We start from the raw sequence: 19,757 nt of genomic DNA on the forward strand, positions 1-19,757 counted from the left end.
AGAACAGAGGTTAATTTTCTCAGTTCTGGCGTCTGGACATTCAAGATCAAAATGTCGACAGCATTGATTCCTTCTGAGGTCTCTCTCCTTGCCTTGCAGATGACCACCCTCTTCCTGTGTCCTCACATGGTCGTCCCTCTGTGCATGTCTGTGTCCCAATCTCCTCCTCTTCTTTTTTTTTTTTTTTTTACTGAACGCGGGTCTCTAACTGTTGTGGCCTCTCCCGTTGCGGAGCACAGGCTCCGGACGCGCAGGCTCAGCGGCCATGGCTCACGGGCCCAGCCACTCCGTGGCATGTGGGATCGTCCCGGACCAGGGCACGAAGCCGTGTCCCTTGCATCGGCAGGCAGACTCTCAACCACTGAGCCACCAGGGAAGCCCCCCAATCTCCCCTTCTTACATGGCAAGTCCACTGTGGCCGTGGAGTGATGTAGCTGAAAAAAGATGAAAAATGACATTTTATGAAAGAACTATCCAACAACCTACGACTGATGCTTGCCTTCATTACCCACCTAATAAACAAAAACACCCAGGCACAGGATATAATATTTAAATATGTCTTTGTCAAAATAAATAAATACATCTTTGTCTCTTATTTTAAAAACACAGGGCTTCCCTGGTGGCGCAGTGGTTGAGAATCCGCCTGCCGATGCAGAGGACACGGGTTCGTGCCCTAGTCTGGGAAGATCCCACATGCCTCGGAGCGGCTGGGACCGTGAGCCATGGCCGCTGAGCCTGCGCGTCCGGAGCCTGTGCTCCACAATGGGAGAGGCCACAACAGTGAGAGGCCCGCGTACCACAAAAAAAAAAAAAAAAAAAAAAAAAAAAAATTTAAATATGTCTTTGTCAAAATAAATAAATACATCTTTGTCTCTTATTTTAAAAACACAGGGCTTCCCTGGTGGCACAGGGGTTAAGAATCCGCCTGCCAATGCAGGGGACACGAGTTCAAGCCCTGGTCCAGGAAGATCCCATATGCCGCGGAGCAACAAAGCCCTTGAGCCACAACTCCTGAGCCTGTGTTCTAGAGCCTGCAAGCCACAACTACTGAGCCCACGTGCCACAGCTACTGAAACCCATGTGCTTAGAGCCCGTGCTCCACAAGAGAAGCCAATGCAATAAGGAGCCTGCGCATTGCAATGAAGAGTAGCTCCCGCTCTCCACAACTAGAGAAAGCCCGCACACAGTAAGGAAGACCCAACGCAGCCAAATAAATAAATTTACTTTTAAAAAAACAACAACAACAAACCAAATAAACAAATAAGGTGACATTTATTTTTACTTCATCTCCAGGAAGGTATATTTGTGAAGGTAGCATCTTCCACACCTGGTGTGAAAGGCAGGCTGTCCTCAGAGGCCTCACGAGGCCTGTAGACAATGGACTACAACTTCCAGAATGCCTCGCTCCAAGAGGTCGCAGACTGGAACCGCCCACTGCACCGCGAAGCCCCCTGGGAGATGTAGTAGGACGCTCTAGTGCCCACGCGCGCCACCTGGCGGACAAGGTTAGTGTGATTATGAATTCCTAGAACGCCCAGAACGCTCATCCTCAGGCTCCCCGGACCCTCTGGATGCCCGCCCAAGAGTTGCTTCTGTGTGTTACAGTGAGATTAAGTGGTCTCAGTGCGTCCTAGGCCTGGCCCGGGAGCCAGGACTTTGATTCCCGAAGGCCCTATTCCCAGCCTAGGCCCGGCCCTGCAAACCCATTGGGCGGTCCCCCGCGCCGCCACGCCTTCTGGGAAATGTAGTCTGGCTCCCTGGACGCACTGGTCCAGAGTCGGCTGCAGGAATACAACTCCCCGAAGCCCCAGCGCAGCGGCATCTCAACGTCCCGGCCTGCCCCGTCGCGCTCTCGCGTTGGTCGGTAGGTCGCGCCACAGGGCCTTCTGGTAAATGTAGTCTGACTCTCTGTGCGCTCAGGAACAGGGCTCCAGCAGGGGCGTGCACGTGTTGGTAGGTAGGCCGTGCCGTGGGTCTCTTGGTCGTGGTAGTTTCCCCGGAGGGCGCTCTGGGCCGGGGTCTCCGGAGTCCGCGGTCTGGGGACGGAGTAACCGTCGGGAGAGCTGCAGGGTCCGGCCGGCCGGGGCCTGGTGCGGACGGTGTCGGGAGCTGACGGGGCCCGAGAACCGTGGCCCTGGCCCCTCCCTGTGTGTAGAGAATCCGGGGTGGGCGCTACGGGTCGGACCTGACCACCGTCGAGGTTTGTTACTCGTCTTTCCCAGCTCTGACTCGGTCGAGAGCTCGGGGTCGGAAGAGATGACGGCCACGGGGCTCTTGGCTGCCTGCCTCTTGGTGAGTGGCCGCTCCTCTCCCTTCTGCTGGGCTGGGCCTGGACCCCAGGCTGGAGGGCATAACTCCCCCAACTTGGGACCCTCAGCCCGTCGTTCTGGCCGAGGAGAGATGAACAGAAGAGGCAGAAAACTGCGTGGTCCTGCAGTCCTTAAGTGTATCAGTAAAGCCCTAGAGCCAGTGAAGATCTAGTCACAAAGCCCCCCGACAAGAAACTTCCTGACCCAAATGGCTTCAGCTACCACCCGTTTAAGGAACAAACGATTCTGGTCTTTCCATCATCTGGAATGATTTGTCTAAAAGAGGGAGCGTGTCTCTGTTAATTCTTAGGAAGCCTGCGTAACCTGTGTTCCAAAACCTGTGCACGTCTCTCAGCTCAGTCTCCTCCTTTGAAAGGACAAAAAAACAGGCTCCAGGAAGTGGCAACTACTTTCTCAGACTGTTTCCAGGGTTAAGTGAATTTCCGTTAGAGAAAATGCTGACTTAGCACTGAGCTCAGCCTGGAGAACTCTTGGCAAATGTTAACATTATCAGCAGTTAATGACATCATCTTTTTATGCCTGGTATATAAAAAGGAAGAGGAATCCTGAAGGATAACTGTACATTTTGATCTTGTGGAGGATCCCTAGTTTATCAAGAAATGAGTGAGATTCTTAGGGGGTCAACATTTCAGTATTATGGGAGCTCTCCTCTGAAATGGCTGATGCAGGCCCCCAGATCCCCCGGGGAGCCTTGAGTATCCCTCAGAAGCCAGAACGCTCTCAGGACATCTCTGTGTACACCTGACTCCATCCTCACGTTCTCATGTACGCCGCTCCAGCCCTTGTGGGAGCTTTGCAGAGATCAGGGTCTTAGCTAAGCAGACACGACGGTGACATTTCAGGGGCAGGTAACCTTCGATGATGTGGCTGTGGACTTCACCCAGGAGGAGCAGGAGCTGCTGGGCCCTGGCCAGAAGGCCCTGTACCACGATGTGATGCTGGAGACCTTTAGGCACTTGGTCACTGTGGGTGAGGCTGTGCCTTGTGTTGACTTGCATCTGCCTGGGGTCTCGGCAGAGTGGGTGTGACCTGGCTGGGAGTGTGGGGTCAGTGAACCCTAGAAGGGTTTCTCTTCTTCCAAGCCCTCAAGGCCTGATCTCTCACTTGGACAGTGTCTTGGATCTCCAAACCAGCTATCGTGGCCCAGCTAGAACTCGGAGTAGAGCCATGGATAACGGACAGAGGACTCTCCCAAGATTCCTGCCCAGGCGAGAAAGGATCTTTACAGTCAATGTTTATATTTTCCTTCATATCTACCCTTTCGTATACTCTTCACTCATTTTGGTATTGCCGTAATTCCTCCGAGGATCATTTTCCTTTTGTCTGAAGAGCTCCCTTTATCATTTGTTTTAGAGTGACAGAATTCCCCCACTTCGTGTTTGCCTGAAAATGTCTTTATTTCATCTTCATTTTGGAAAGATACTTTAAGCAGAGAATTTTTTTTTTTTTTTTTTCTGTATGCGGGCCTCTCACTGCTGTGGCCTCTCCCGTTGCGGAGCACAGGCTCCGGACGCACAGGCCCAGCGGCCACGGCTCACGGGCCCAGCCGCCCCGCGGCATGCGGGATCCTCCCGGACCGGGGCACGAACCCGCGTCCCCTGCATCGGCAGGCGGACTCCCAACCACTGCGCCACCAGGGAAGCCCTAAGCAGAGAATTTTAAGTTGGCAGTTCATTTTTTTTTTCAGCCCTTTAAAGACACCATGACATTGTTTTCTGTACTCCATGGTTTCTGTTGAGAAGTCAACTCTCCGTCTTATTATTGTTACTTTGAAGACAGTGGGCCTTTTTGTATGTATTTTTGCTAACAGTGCTTTGTTAAATACACAAATTTTAAGTGTACAATTGAAAAATTTTGACAAATGTATACCTATATGTAATCATTCAAATTGAGCTTGAGGACATTTTCATTACCTCACAAATTCCTTTTGTTACCTCTTTGCATTTTTTTAAAAAAAAATTTATTTATTTTTGGCTGTGTTGGGTCTTTGTTACTGCATGCAGGCTTTCTCTATTTGCAGTGAGCGGGGGCTACTCTTCTTTGCAGTGCGTGGGCTTCTCACTATGGTGGCTTCTCTTGTTTTGGAGCACAGGCTCTAGGCACGTGGGTTTCAGTAGTTGTGACACTTGGGCTCAGTAGTTGTGGCTCACGGGCTCTAGAGCACTGTCTCAGTAGTTGTGGTGTGTGGGCTCAGTATCTGTGGCACACAGGCTTAGTTGCTCGACAGCATGTGGGATCTTCGACGAACCCATGTCCCCTGCGTTGGCAGGCGGATTCTTAACCACTGTGCCACGAGGGAAACCCACCTCTTTCCATTTAACAAAGGCAAGCACTGTTCAGATTTTTTCCACCATAGAAATTTTGCCTCTTCTAGAACTTCATATGAAGAGAATCATACATTATTTCTTTGTGTAAGGCTTACCCTAAGATTTTTGAGATTCATCCATGACATTGTATGCATTGTTAGCTTGTTTCTTTTTACTGCTGAGTAATATTCCATTTTTTGAATGAACCACAATTTATTTATCCATTATCTTGTTGATGAACATTTGAGTTGTCTCTTCTTTTGGGCTTTTATGAGTAATGCTACTATGAACATTTTTGTACAGTGCTTTTAGAAGAACCATGTTTTTATTTCTCTTGGGAAAATATCTAGGGGTGGAATTGCTGGGTCATGAATTAACAAGGTCTGATTTTATCAATTTTTTCTTTTATGTTTAGGGTTTTTTTTGTGTGTGTGTGTGTTTTTTTTTTTTTTAAGTGTCTTAAGGAAGCTTTGCCAAAACTCCAAACATATTCTCCTGTTTTCTTCTGGTAGTTTTATAGTTTTTGCTTTTATATCAAGACTTAATATCCACCTTGAATTAATTTTTATGTAAGTGTGAGGTAGTAGACAAGGCATTTATTTTTCTTATGGTTGTCCAGTTGTTTCAGCACTGTTTCATGAAAAAATCTTCCTTCATAGTATTGTTGAAAATCTATTGAATGTATATGTGTGGATCTATTTTGTTGCTCTTTTCTCTTCCATTGATCTATTTTGCTCACCCTGTGCCAACATGATATGTCCTTTTTTTAATATTCATATTTTGACCCACGTGTCACTAGATCTACTTTATTTTTTATTTATGTCGCACCTCAACCTCCGATTAGAATGGAAAGTATGGATAGAGCTAGTACTAGGTTTAGAATGATTGATGGTAAGATTTGATATAGGATTGATAGGGGTGCAAGTTTTTGTCATGTTAGTAGGATTAGGCCTGCTGTTAAAGGGATGCCTTGTGTTACTTCGGGCACTCAAAAGTAAGGAGATAGTCCTAGTTTTGTAGCTATGAAATAGAATGAATTAGCTTTTTCATAGCCATGAAAAAGAATGAATTAGACTTGTTTTAATGAGACTTTCAGGAAACAAAAATTTAATCATAAAATATCATCTTGAAAATGAACACACTCTTATCAGTATCGACTGGTAAATTAATTGTGTTATCCAAAAAGGCCAACAAATCCTAGCTAGTATGAACAGGATATTAAATTCATTAATGATTCATACAACTGTTTTGAGCATACAAAAAATCTCTGGTTTTATACCCACTACATTTCAGAATTCTGTAATCTATGAGGCATTCAATGTGTTTAATGTGGCAGAAAATCATAATAAATGTTTCATTATTTTATTTTGTTCTGTCCTTTTCCCATTAAGCATGCAAACACTGTCATAACCATCTTGGGTTTCACTTCCGCGAGGTCATCAGGTAAGGCATATATCCGGGCATTGATCTTATCGGTGTTATCATTGTTGATTCTGTTGGGTTGAATAGTTTTGTGATGGTTCATTGGCCGGAGTGTAATAGGTTAATGATGACTGCTATTATAAGTAGTAGGGATGCGGTGGCCTGTGTTAGAAAATATTTAGTGGAGGCTTCTGTGGCTCGTGGATTAAATTTTTTTATTGTAATAGGGATGATGGCTATTATATTTATTTTGAATCCAATTCAAGCTAGTAGCCAGTGAGAGCTGGTAATTACTATTATAGGTCCTAAAATGACAGTTGTCAGGATAATGCTAAAGATAATGGGATTTATTAGTACAGGAAGGATATAAACCAACATTTTCGGGGTATGGGCCTGATAGCTCGTTTAGCTGACCTTACTGTAGAATGTAGTGTAATATGGTAGCACGTAGAACTTTGAATTCTTAAGGGTAGGTTCAATTCCTATGATTCCAGAAATAAGAGTGTTTGAATCTCTGTTATTTACTCTATCAAAGTAACTGTTTTGTCAGACATATTTCTTATGTTTGTGGAGGGATGCTTGCTGTTATGACGCACAGTGATACATGTCATATGCATAGGGCTAGTGTTAGAGGTAGGAAGCTTTTTCAGAGTAAGTGTATCAGTTGGTCATACCGAAATCGAGGGTAGGATGCTCGAATCCATAGGAAAGATATTGTTAGTAGTAGTGTTTTAATGATGAAGTTAATTGTATATAATTTTGGGGTGTAGGGGTTGTGGAATGCTCCTAGAAATAGAATTGTTGTGAATATATTTATTGTAATGATGTCGGCATATTCTGCTAGGAAGAGCATGGTGAAGGGGCCTGCTGCGTACTCTACATTGAAGCCAGACACGAGTTCGGATTCTCCTTCTGTTAAATCAAAAGGGGCTTGTTTGGTTTCTGCTAGGGTAGAAATAAATCATGTTATGGCTAGCGGTCATGATGGGAAAATTAGTCATAGTTGTTCTTGTGTTGTGGTTAGGGTTGATAGGGTGAAGGATCCATTTATTAAGAGTACTGATAAGAGGATGATTGCTAGTGTTACTTCGTATGAGGTTGTCTGTGCTCCTGCTCGTAGGGCTCCAATTAATGCGTATTTTGAGTTGGAGGCCCAGCCAGATCATAGAATAGAGTATACGGCTAGACTTGATATTGCTAGTATGAATAATACTCCTAGGTTTATGTTGATGAGGGGGTATGGCGTGGGTAGGGAGATTCATATTGTGAGGGCTATAGGCTTAGGGCTAAGATGGGTACGATGATAAATATGGAGGTGGAGGTTGTAGCTGGTCGTAGGGATTCCTTAGTGAATAGTTTGATTGCATTGGCAATGGGTTGGAGTAGGCCGTGAGTTCCTACAATGTTTGGTGTTTTTCGGAGTTGTATATAGCCTAGGATTTTACGTTCTACTAAAGTCAGGAATGCTACGGCTAGGAGAATAGGAATGATGAGCATTAAAATGATAATTATAAACATTTTGTTAGAGAGAGGATTTGAACCTCTGGGCATAAAGGTTTAAGTTTTACGCAATTACCGGACTCTGCCACCCTAACAAAACCCTGGCCTTGGGTGGTTAGTTTGTGCTTCCTTATTAAGTTGAGATTAGATCATTAATTGTTTTGAAGGCGCTTTTTAAAGTGGGCCTTTTTTCTCTTGTCTTTTCATACTGGGAGAAATGTGTAATAGATAGAAACCGACCTGGCTTATTCTGGTCTGAACTCAGATCACGTAGGACTTTAATCGTCGAACAAACGAATCCGTAATAGCAGTTACACCATTGGGATGTCCTGATCTAATATCGAGGTCGTAAACCCTATTGTCGATATGAACTCTAAAATAGGATTGCGCTGTTATCCCTAGGGTAACTTGTTCCGTTGATCAATTTTTTGGATCAATAAGTGATATTATGCTTTGGCTAGTGGGCCTAGGCTTTAATCACTAGGAGGGTTTTTTGTGCTCCGAGGTCATCCCAACTGAAATTGTCAACCCGTGTGAAATTTTGTTATTCCTTGGTGGTTTGAGATTATGGTTTTTTGGGTTGATTAGTTGAAGCTCCATAGGGTCTTCTTGTCTTATTTTGTTATCCCCGCCTCTTCACCGGGAGGTCAAGTTCACTGACTGAAAGTAAGAGACAGTAAAACCCTCATGTGGCCATTCATACAAGTCCTTATTTAGAGAACAAATGATTATGCTACCTTTGCACGGTCAGGATACCACGGCCGTTTAATGGTTGTCACTGGACAGGTGGTGCCTCTAACACTGGTGATGCTAGAGGTGATGTTTTTGGTAAACAGGTGGGGTTTGTATTTGCCGAGTTCCTTTTACTTCTTTAAATCTTTCCTTGAGTGCGTGCCTGTGTTGGGTTAACAGAGTATTTAATAAATAGATTAGTGTTGGATTGTGTTTATTTACTGTTAATTATCAGTATATTATTAGTTGCTGATGTAAGCTTGTGCAAGGAGAAATATTTCTTGTTACTCATGTTAACAGTATTGCTTCTATAATCTTATAGATTAGTCCAGTAATAAGACTAGAAGTTGATTTTACTTAATATTGGAATTGGGATGTGTTTTGTTGTTGAGCTTGAACGCTTTCTTAATTGATGGCCGCTTCTAGGCCAACTATGGTGTTGTTTGTTTCTACTCTCTAGTTAAGGTTGTATCTATTTCCAAAAAGCTGTACCGTTTTAGACTAACGTTTAAATATACGTGGAAGCTTATTATGGTTTTTAGTATTATTTAACGTTGAACTGAAATTCTTTTCCTGGACAACCAGCTATCACCAGGCTTGTTAAGCTTGTCACCTCTACTTATAAATCTTCTCACTATTTTGCCACATAGATGAGTTTGTTCTAGTAACTGTTCATAAGTAGCTCGTCTGGTTTCGGGTAGTTTAGCTTAAGTTCTCTTTGTTAAGTTGTTGCTAGTTAAGTCATTAAGGAAGAGGTACAAGGGGTAGGCTTTGCTTTTTATTACTTTTAATATTTCTTTCATCATTCCCTTACAGTACTTTTTCTGTAGCGCCATCAGTGTCTAAATTTCTATCTCCTATACTTTAGATGTCTGGTGAATCTTTTATTTGACTAACTTGTGTTAGTGTGGTGGGAAAGGTGTGGGCTAGGTTTAGTTCAAGACATACATAGCTTATGAAATCTTCTAGGTGTAAAGTAGGTGCTTTATTTAAGCTATGCCTTGTTTTATCCAAGCACACTTTACAGTATGCCTACCTTGTTACGACGCATCTCCTCTCGTATAATTGTTTAGCACGTGTTAATGAATTGTGGCTTTGTCATGGCACTTGAGGAGGGTGACGGGCGGTGTGTGCGTGCTTCGTGGCCTTATTCAATTAAGCGCTCTATTCTTCATTTACTACTAAATCCTCCTTTAGTTTTTAGGTTTCATCAAAACTTTCGGGTGGATAAAGGGTGTTCTTGGTGTAGCAAATGCAGCCTATTTCTTCCCACCCCATAGGTTACACCTTGACCTAATGTTTTTAGGTGTTATAATTGTGCCTACTTTTGCTTCTTTTTAGGGTTTGCTGAAAATGGAGGCATATAGACTGGGGTAGCAAGGGTTGGTGAGGCTTATCGGGGTTCATCGATTATAGAACAGGCTCCTCTAGAGGGCTGTGAAGCGCCACCAAGTCCTTTTGAGTTTTAAGCTGTTGCTAGTAGTACTCTGGTGAATAGTCTAGTTCTTATGATTATTTGGGTTTAGGGCTAAGCATAGTGGGGTATCTAATACCAGTTTGGGTCTTAGCTATCGTGTGATCAGAATATGTTAAAGTCACTTTCGTTATTTATTTTTATTTTAATTATGGCTGTTTACAGCTTAATTAAGGTTTAACTTTATCGTGTATGGTTCTTTAACACGCTTTACACCCATAGTTCTATTAATTTGGGTCAATCATATGACCACGGTGGCTGGCATGAAATCTACCAAACCTGATTAATATGGCTTAGTCAAACTTTCGTTTATGGCTTAATTTTTATCACTGCTGTCTCCCGTGGGGGTGTGGTTAAGCAAGGTGTTGTGAGCTGCTGGTGTAGCATGCTTGATACCTGCTCCTTTTAATCTTAGTGATTTAGAGGGCATTCTCACCAGAGTGCGGATACTTGCATGTGTAATTCTATTAAAAACTAATAGAAAGGCTGGGACCAAACCGTTATGTTTATGGGGCTAGTGAGCCCATCTAGACATTTTCAGTGTCTTGCTTTAGGAAATGTTTAAGCTACATTAATTTGTTGCACATAGGCGGTGTTTGTATGTTTGTATTATGTGGCTTATGTCAGATTTAGTATTGAATTTTTGATAAAATGGCTGGCGAATCTAGGGGGATGTCTGTCTATATGGGTGGCGAATACCTAAGTAGCTCATTGGTGTGATAGGGAGGGGGTTGAGGTTGATTTATTGTGATGGATAAATATTTTAAGCCGGGGCAGGGAATAGTAAAGTGCCAGGTCCTGTGACCATTAAGTGACTGTACAACGCAGGTTGCTCTTGCCAATTAATAAGTACATCCAGGTCCAGCTACAATTTGCTTGACTGCGTTAAGAACGTTTAAGGTCATAGATGAGCCTAAGCACTTCCCCCCGCAAAATAAAAAATGCCAAATGTATGAAATCGCACTTATACGTGAGCATGGGCTGATTAGCCATTAACCCAGTGAGATGTCTTACTTAAGGGGAAAGAGTGGGCGATTGTAGGTGACATGGCCCTGAAGTAAGAACCAGGTGTGTGATAAAGTTCGGTAGAAACCCCCACAAGTTACGGGCCCGGAGCGAGAAGAGGGACACCTGCCGAGCGGGTTGATGGTTTCACGCGGCCTGGTGATTAAGCGCATGGTCTAATGGACAGGGTTCCAAGCATGTTGATTTAAAGTGATTTAACTTAATGTACTATGTTCAATCAATAATATATATGTATTATGTAATATCAGTGATTAAATTACATACTGATATTCCCCATCTTAGTTCTGTTTGGTTATACAACGGCTGTAGCCACTGAACAATATTCCGAGGTTGGGGTTTCTAATAAGGTTGTATTGGGGACGTTTCTTTTAGGGTTAATAGTAGAGTTTTTAATGGTGTTTTGTATTTTGAAGGATGAGGATGTGAAAATTGTGTTTAAGTTTAATGGGTTGGGGGATTAGGTTATTTATGATACTGGTGACTGGGTTTTGTAGTGAGGCGGCTATGGGGATAGCGGCATTATATAGCTATGGTACTCGGTTGGTGATTGTTACTGGCTGGTCATTATTTATTGGTGTTGTGGTTATTATGGAGATTACTCAGGGTAATTAAATACGAGTATACTAAGGGTGATGGTGATGAGAAATGATAGAAAGTATAATTTAATAAGCTAAGGTCTTTTTTTTTTTTTTTTTTTTTTTTGCGGTACGCGGGCCTCTCACTGTTGTGGCCTCTCCCGTTGCGGAGCACAGGCTCCGGACGCGCAGGCTCAGCGGCCATGGCTCACGGGCCCAGCCGCTCCGCGGCATGTGGGATCTTCCCGGACCGGGGCACGAACCCGTGATCCCTGCATCGGCAGGCGGATTCTCAACCACTGCACCACCAGGGAAGCCCTAAGGTCTTTTTGATTTGAGATTAGTGTGGAGGATTTTAGTTGAATGAAGGCTGTAGTCTTTGGTAAGATAGTTTCTAGTCAGATTAAGTCTAGGAGGGAGGTTGCTAATTTTTGGCTCATTAATAGGTTTAGATGGGGAGGTGGGCCATGTATGATGGTAGGGAAGTATTCTAGGAGAGTAGAGAATTTAAAGGAGTTTGAGGGTAAGTATATTTTGAGTTTTGTGTGTTAAGGTTGGTTTCGAATGCTGGTACAAAACCCAAGCTATTACTATGAGGGCAGCTAGTTTTAAGTGCAAAGGTATGGTTATTAGGGGGATGGTTGTTGGGGAAATGTTGTTGGAGATGATGAATCCAGCAAAGATACTTCCGATTAGTAGGTGTTTGGTAGAATTAACTAGGAGGGGATTGTTTTCATTGTTAGGAGCTGAGGGAGCGAGGCGGGTTGCCCCAGTAGTGTGAAGAAGAGGATGCAAGTGCTCTAGACGGCTGTGAGGGAGGTAGCGGTTAGTTATTAATAGCGCTCCGGCGTTGATATAAGACGCGGTGGTGGTTTCGATGATTAGGTCTTTAGAGTAAAACCCAGTGAGAAAAGGCATTCCTGTCAGTGCCAGGCACCCACTGATAAGGGCTGTTGCAATGAAGGGCAAGGTTTTGAATAGGCCTCCTATTTTTCCAATGTCTCGCTCGTTGTTTAGGTTGTGGATAATGGACCCAGAGCACATGAATGGTATGGCTTTAAAGAAAGCATGTGTGCACATATGTAAGAATGCTCGATGGGCTTGGTTGATACTGATTGTTACCATCGTCAGACCTAATTGGCTTGAGGTAGAGAAAGCGATAATTTTTTTAAATGTCGTTTTGGGTGAGAGCGCATATAGCTGTGAATAGGGTGGTAAGAGCTCCGAGGCATAATGTTATTGTTTGAACGAGTTTGTTGTTTTCTGTTAAAGGGTAAAATCGGATACGTGGGAAAACTCCTGCTATGACCATTGTGCTTGAGTGGAGTAGGGCTGATACTGGGGTAGGACCATCTATTGCTGAAGGGAGTCCGGGGTGAAGTCCAAATTGGGCTGATTTTCTGGCTGTGGCTAGTACAAGTCCTCTGAGGGGGAGGTTTAGAGAGTTTAGGTCGAGTGTAAAAATTTGTTGTAGGTCTCATGCATTTGAGTTGGACAGAAGTCCTGCCCTTGATATAATGAATCCGCTATCTCTGATGTGGTTACGTAAGATTGCTTGGAGAGCAGCTCTGTTTGCGTCTGTTCTTCCATATCATCACCCAGTGAGTGGGAAAGATGTGATTCCTATCCCCTCTCACCCAATAAAAAGTTGGAAGAGCTTGTTGGCTGTAACAAGGATTAGTATAGTCATGAGGAAGAGGAGTAGGTATTTGAAGAATTGGTTGACATAAGTATCTGAATGTATGTATCATATAGAGAACTCTATGATGGATCATGTGATAGACAATGCCACAGGTACGAACGTAATTGAGAATCTTTTGAAGCTGAGTGTCAATTTAAGGGTTTGGACAGTGATTCGGTGTCAGTTTGAAATGATTATTTCTTGGCCTGTATGAAGGAATATTATTGTTGGGATAAGACTGGTAACGAAAGCACATGAGATGGTATTTTTTACATATGATGGGTATTTATCACTTTTGTAGGAGTTTGTACTAGTTATCATGATTGGAATAATTAGTACTAGTAATGTGATTAGGGCAAAAGACGAGAACAGGTTTATTACTTTTATTTTGGAGTTGCACCAGTTTTTTGGTTCCTAAGACCAATGGATAACTACCATCCTTTAAAAGTTTGGGGCTTCCCTGGTGGCACAGTGGTGGAGAGTCCGTCTGCCGATGCAGGGGACGCGGGTTCGTGCCCCGGTCCGGGAGGATCCCACGTGCCGCGGAGTGGCTGGGCCCATGAGCCGTGGCCGCTGAGCCTGCGCGTCCGGAGCCTTTGCTCCGCAAAGGGAGAGGCCCGCGTACCGCAAAAAAAAAAAAAAAAAAAAAAAGAAGTTTGAAAAAGCCATACTGTTAGGCATGGGGGCGTGAATCAGCAGTTCTTGCAGTGCATTCCCGGTAGATAAGAAGTTTTAGTCTTCTGTTGCTAGATTCACAATCTAGTGTTTTTTTAAAACTATATTTGCAGTATAGGGGGCCCAAGATGATTTTAGGATTTAGTGACAGGAGTAGAAGTGGCAGGATATGGAGAGCTATGAGGGCGTTTTCTCGTGTGACGGAGGGTGTAATGTTACTGATGTGGCGCATACATTTGCCGGGTTGTGTTGTGATGAGTATATACATAGAGTATAGGGTTGTAATTACAGTATTGGTTCCTATTAGGATAATAGTGAGGTTTGATCATGAGAAAGTTGATGTAACTACGAACAGTTCTCCAATTAGATTAATAGTAGGGGGTAGGGTCAGGTTTGTCAGGCTTGCTAGTAATCATCAAGTGGCTGTTAGTGGGAGGAGAATTTGTAGGCCTCGGGCTAGGATTATAGTTCGGCTATGGATTCGTTCGTAATTTGAGTTTGCTAGGCAAAATAATATAGGCGATGTGAGTAATCCTTGGTCAGATACTCTGCTTTTACATTCTTTTCACTTCCTTTGTATCATCATAAAGTTTCCACTTACCTGTCTTAGTTCACAATCCTTTCTTCTGCTGTGTCCAGTCTGCAGTTAAGTGCATTCATGGTTTATGTCAGATATTATATTTTTATTTAGTTCTAGAATTTTTTTAGGTTCTTTTCTTCTTTTTTTTTCCATGAAATTATTTATCATGTTTATCATAGTTACTTTAAAATCTTTTCCTGCTACTTCTAATGTTTGGGATATCTGTTTTTGTTGACTTTTTTTTCTTGATTATGTATCACATTTTCCTGATTCTTACATTTCCTGATTCTAGTCTTTTTTTTGTATACTGGACACTGTGGATGATACATTGTAGGGACTATAGATTGTTATCTTCTACTAAAGAGTATGAATTTTGTTTTGGGAGGTGGTTAAATAATTACAGATCACCCTGATCCTGATGAGGCTTGGTTTAGGATTGATTAAGGTAGAGTTACTTTGATTTTGCTTAATCCTTGGATGTAGCCCTTATTCTTAGGCATGGTCTTTCCTTCTGGGATGTAGTTTTCTAGGGTTTCAGCTGAATGCCTTGGGTGCTTACTGAAGTTCTTTTGCCCAAGCTGGGTCAGAACTCTAATGCCTCCCAATACTGTGTAACTCCTGAAACCTCTGCTCAGAACCCTAGCAGCTGTTCTTTGCCAGGTCTTTGAGAGCCTTTTCTGATACATTTGCAGTTAGGGTCCAGCTAAGGACTCATGGAGAAACCCGCTGCAGGTTTCTGGGTCCCCTCCTCTGCTCTGCTTGACTTTGCAAAGCTCTCCTCACAGTCAATTCCATAGACTCCTCCCTGTGGACAGGAATGTAAGGCCTCCCCACCTGGCAGGAGCACAATTGTGTACCCTCTGTCCACCTCACAGACATGTCCCAGGCACCCACAGGGCTACCAGTGCTGTGCTGGTGTCTGGGGAAGAGCAGACAGTAAAGGACCAAAAGAACAAGGTGATGTTAAATAGCGCTAACCAGTGCTGAGCAGCAGATAAAACAGGACAGTGAGCTGGAAGATGAGGAGGAACCCGTATAGGAGGGGAGGTCAGAAAGGGTCTCTTAGAGGAGGTGACCTGGGAGTTGTGACCTGAATGATGAGAAGAAAGGGAAGGGTTGCTGTCACCTGAGACTTTGGAGATCAAAGGCAGGTCCTCAAACAGACAGGAACTGTGTGTTAATGGGGGAAATGGTCACTTACAGGGAGAACTAAAGAAACCCAGCAGAAAAAGGAAGAAGGAGAGCTGTGGTAGTTTGACCCTGATTCTGAGTGCTCGTGAGGACTGGGTCTAAAGAGGTATTCTCTTGACATTGTGAAACTTGTTAGGAAGGTTAATATGATGTCAGTTACAGGAGGAATGGACCTAACTAGGGAGATGGATCAGAATTTGGAGATATCTAAGCATTAAAGAGGGGTGGCTGTTCAGAATATTTTATGTTTGGGATGTCTGCTTATTCCACATTTCCCCTAATGTGTCCTCTCCCCCTGTTTTGCTGATGACTTTTTTAGCTGATCAGTCTTCCTGTGGATTCCTCTTGTTCTGTGTGTACATTTTGTGACTTCTCTTATCAAAGTTCCATCTGTTCCCTTAGTTGTTATTTAAAAACATCTACTTGTATTGTGCACATCTTGTTGCTTTTTTCTCATCATTCTCACTCTAGGAGTTTTTTCCCAAGCACCTGTTTTTCTTTTCCTTCCAGCATGGAAGAACAAACCTAAAAGCCAAGAGTCACCATCAACAGAGGCCATTTCTGGTGACGGATTACCCAGCAGCATGAACCTGGAAAAGATACACAGTGGGTGATTCCTGGCGTTCTACCGTAGCAGATGACTGGAAATGTGAGGATGAATCAGAAAATCAGAAGATGTACAGTGTTAGTGTGGGGCCAGTGGAATATGAACAAGGGCAACTAGTGACCCCGGATGGGGATTGGGAAAATGCTGAAGTTGTGGGGAAATGCAGCTTCAATTCCGACTTTGTTTCTTCACAGAGATTTCTTATCAAAGAACATTTTCATCAAACTGACTCAGGAGTTCACAGTTTACAGCATAATTTTGTTTTACAGAATCATCAGGAAATCTTGGTAGAAAAAAAATCTTGTAAAGGCAATCCATATGGAAAAGTCCTGGAAAAATTGGGTAAGTTGAATGAGCACGGTAAATATACCAACCAGAGCATATACTTTTCTACACATGAAATAATTAATACCAGAGAAAAATGTTACAGATATAAGGAAAGTGGGGATTTTTTTACCCATAGGTCACACCTCTCTCAGTTCATGAGAACTCATGGTAAGGAGAAATCCTATGAATGTAATGAATGTGGGAAAGCCTGTAAGAAGCTTTCATCTCTTCCTCACCATCTAAGAAATCTCAGTAGAGAAAAAGACTATGAATGTATGAATGTGGGAAATATTTCTGGCAGAGTGTTCACCTCATTTTGCACCAGAGAATTCACACTGGTGAGAAACCTTATAAATGTAATAAATGTGGAAAATCTTTTAGCCAAAATTCTCACCTTAATGTACATCAGAGAACTCATACTAGAGAGAATCCCTATAAATGTGATGAATGTAGAAAATCCTTCAGTGGACGGTGTAATCTTAATGTGCACAAGAGAACACATACTGGAGAGAAAGCCTACAAATGTAATGAATGTGAGAAAACTCACAGTTTTCATTTATCCTTCACTCAACATAAGAGAACACACACTGGAGAGAAACTGTATGAATGTCATTAGTGTGGGAAAGCTTTCAATCAAAGTTCTAACTTTATTGGGCACCAAAGAACTCATACCACGGGGAGGAAATTACACATTTCATTTTAATTCACAAAAGCTATACACGTATATGTAGATTTTGTCTGTTTTAACCATTTCCAGAGAAGGGCTGAGACTGGGTGATATTTGATACCTGGGTAAATTGCCAATGAAAAATAATTAGTAAAATCAAAACTCCCTTTAATAATACAATCAACCAGTGTGGGAAAGGCCGTTGCTGAGAAGTCAGAATAGGTTGATGATATTTGACTCAAAGAGTGAATGTACTATTTCAGAGAGCCAGAGTGCTATTATTTACTTCTTTTTTTCCAATGCTAGAAAGTTAGGGCACTCTAATTTGTTTCAGGAAGTCACCATAAACTGTTATTATGAACACTGTGTAGAAATATGGAAAGCACCTGTAATGTGTACTGAGAAATGCAGAATTGTTGTGGCTGTGTTATCCTATGTGTGCATCTGGACAGGGCTTAGAAGAAAACAGAAATGAACATAGCTAATTTAATAAGAGTCTGGGAATACTGTGCCTTTTTTTTTTTTTTTTTTTTTTTTTTGTGGTACGCGGGCCTCTCACTGTTGTGGCCTCTCCCGTTGTGGAACACAGGCTCCGGACGCGCAGGCTCAGCGGCCATGGCTCATGGGCCCAGCTGCTCCGCGGCATGTGGGATTCTCCTGGACCGGGGCACGAACCCGTGTCCCCTGCATCGGCAGGCGGACTCTCAACCACTGTGCCACCAGGGAAGCCCAATACTGTGCCTTTTTATGTTTCTCTAAAAATTGGTACAGTTTTACAACAAATAAAAATACAAGGAGGAGAAAGAAGCTCAAATGTCAGTCTGAATCATTAGAAATGGGTGCACTGAAGTAGCAAAAACAAGAAGAAATGGAAATAAATTTAGTGTTAAACACAAGAAATTAGAAAAAAAATATTTATAATCAAGGCAGAAACAAGGATGTAATAGTGATAAAAGGAGAAAATACATGGTAAAAGATGATTCTGAGGAAAACAAACTATAAATTCCAAACTAACACGATCAAGAAAAATAACACAGATTTGTACCATTGGGAATGAAAAGGGAAATAAACATAGAGAAAATTATATCAAAGATTTGCAGGGCTTCCCTGGTGGTGCATTGGTTGAGAATCTGCCTGCCAATGCAGGGGAAATGGGTTTGAGCCCTGGTCTGGGAAGATCCCACATGCCGCAGAGCAACTGGGCCCGTGAGCCACAATTACTGAGCCCACGCGTCTGGAGCCTGTGCTCCGCAACAAGAGAGGCCGCGATAGTGAGAGGCCCGCACACCGCAATGAAGAGTGGCCCCTGCTCGCCGCAACTGGAGAAAGCCCTCGCACAGAAACGAAGACCCAACACAATCATAAATAAATAAATAAAGAATAGTCTTTGAAAAACAAAATTTAATACAAATGCTTTAAAAAAAAAGATTTGTACATTTTTGTGTTAACACACCTGAAAAACTTAAATGAAAAAGACAGTTTTCTAGGAAAACATAATATTGACTGAAGAAGACACAGAAAACCTAATAGACTAAACATTTCAGAATAAATTGAAAAAGTTCTCAGGGCATTAACTCCACAAAATTTCAAGCCCAAGCTATTTTACCACTGAATTATTTCCACCTTAAAGAAATAGACAACTCTTTGATATACAGCTATTCCAGAACATATAGAAAGTTGAATGCTACCTCTTTTGTGATACCAGTCTGTCAAAGCTCAAAGAAGGAAAAAGGCCAATATCTCTCAGGAATATTAATGCAAAAGTTCCAGATCAGACATTACAGCGAGTACGCCTGGATTTAGGAACAACCACTCCAGTAAACGGGTACTTTGTATTAGGAAATGTACAGCTACCATGCTCCATTCTAATCAAGCAGTGGAGAAGAACAAGTCATCTCAATGATTAATGAAAAAGAAGCTGATAAAATTTAAGATTTATTATTTCAGGGGAAAAAAACCCTGGCAATGGAAAAAGTATTTTTATAATATGATGATATCAGGCTTAATGGTGGCACTAGAGCTGAGGTTGGTAAAGTAGGGCCTACAGGCCAGATCTGGCCCATGTGTTTTTGTAAGTAAAGTTTTGTTGGAACATAGCATGTACCCACTCATTTCCATGTTGTCGGTAGCTGCTTTATGAGGTAGAGTAGCTGTGAAAGAGTTCACATGGCCTGAAAAGCCAAAATGCCAGAAAAGCTTTGCCAATCCCTGATCTAGAGCCGTTCCTGTTCCATTCAGGAAGGACCAAAGCAAGGTTGCTCACCAGTCCTTATGTATGAGCAGGCAGTTCACAAAAGGAGTACGTATGGACAATAAATACATGGAAAAGTGTATGAGCTCATCAATAATCAAAGAGATATAAATAAAAGTGATAAAAGTATATACTTGAGCACCTGTTATGAGGTAGGCAGTATCCCAAGCATTCAGTCTAAGTAACCTCATTTAATACAAAAATCCTAGTAAGGAAGTTCTGTTCAGACTGCAGAAAATTCAGTCCCGGGAGGCTAACTGACAGGTAAAGACTGGCAAGGATTTTAAAAGACTGTGTTGGATGTAGGCAAAATTAGTAGGGAAGTGGACCCTATAATTCAGCACCCATGGATGGTTATATGGGCGCACCCTCTTTATAGGGTGGTCAGGTTAGCAGTGTCCGTGTGTAAAGTA

General features: G+C 42.7%; 1 protein-coding gene across 10 annotated transcripts in view; it reads left to right on the forward strand.

Moving 5' to 3' along the window:
- The first annotated feature begins 1,423 nt into the window (after positions 1-1,423).
- The window catches only part of ZNF606 (zinc finger protein 606), a 50,506-nt gene continuing 32,172 nt past the window's right edge, over positions 1,424-19,757 (forward strand). For 3 of the 10 annotated variants that reach the window (XM_067019872.1, XM_067019866.1, XM_067019870.1), the window contains exons 1-3: positions 1,902-3,614; positions 16,003-16,176; positions 16,369-16,441. In XM_067019872.1, coding sequence (XP_066875973.1) covers positions 16,418-16,441 — 24 coding nt within the window. In that variant the 5' untranslated portion in view covers positions 1,902-3,614; positions 16,003-16,176; positions 16,369-16,417. Of the gene's footprint in view, positions 1,506-1,842; positions 1,865-1,901; positions 3,615-3,848; positions 4,121-16,002; positions 16,177-16,368; positions 16,442-19,757 lie in introns of those variants that run through there. The other 7 variants (XM_067019864.1, XM_067019857.1, XM_067019861.1 and 4 more) reach the window with 6 other exon arrangements.

This window comes from Kogia breviceps, chromosome 18, assembly GCF_026419965.1.
Source record: "Kogia breviceps isolate mKogBre1 chromosome 18, mKogBre1 haplotype 1, whole genome shotgun sequence".
Taxonomy (NCBI): Eukaryota; Metazoa; Chordata; class Mammalia; order Artiodactyla; family Physeteridae; genus Kogia; species Kogia breviceps.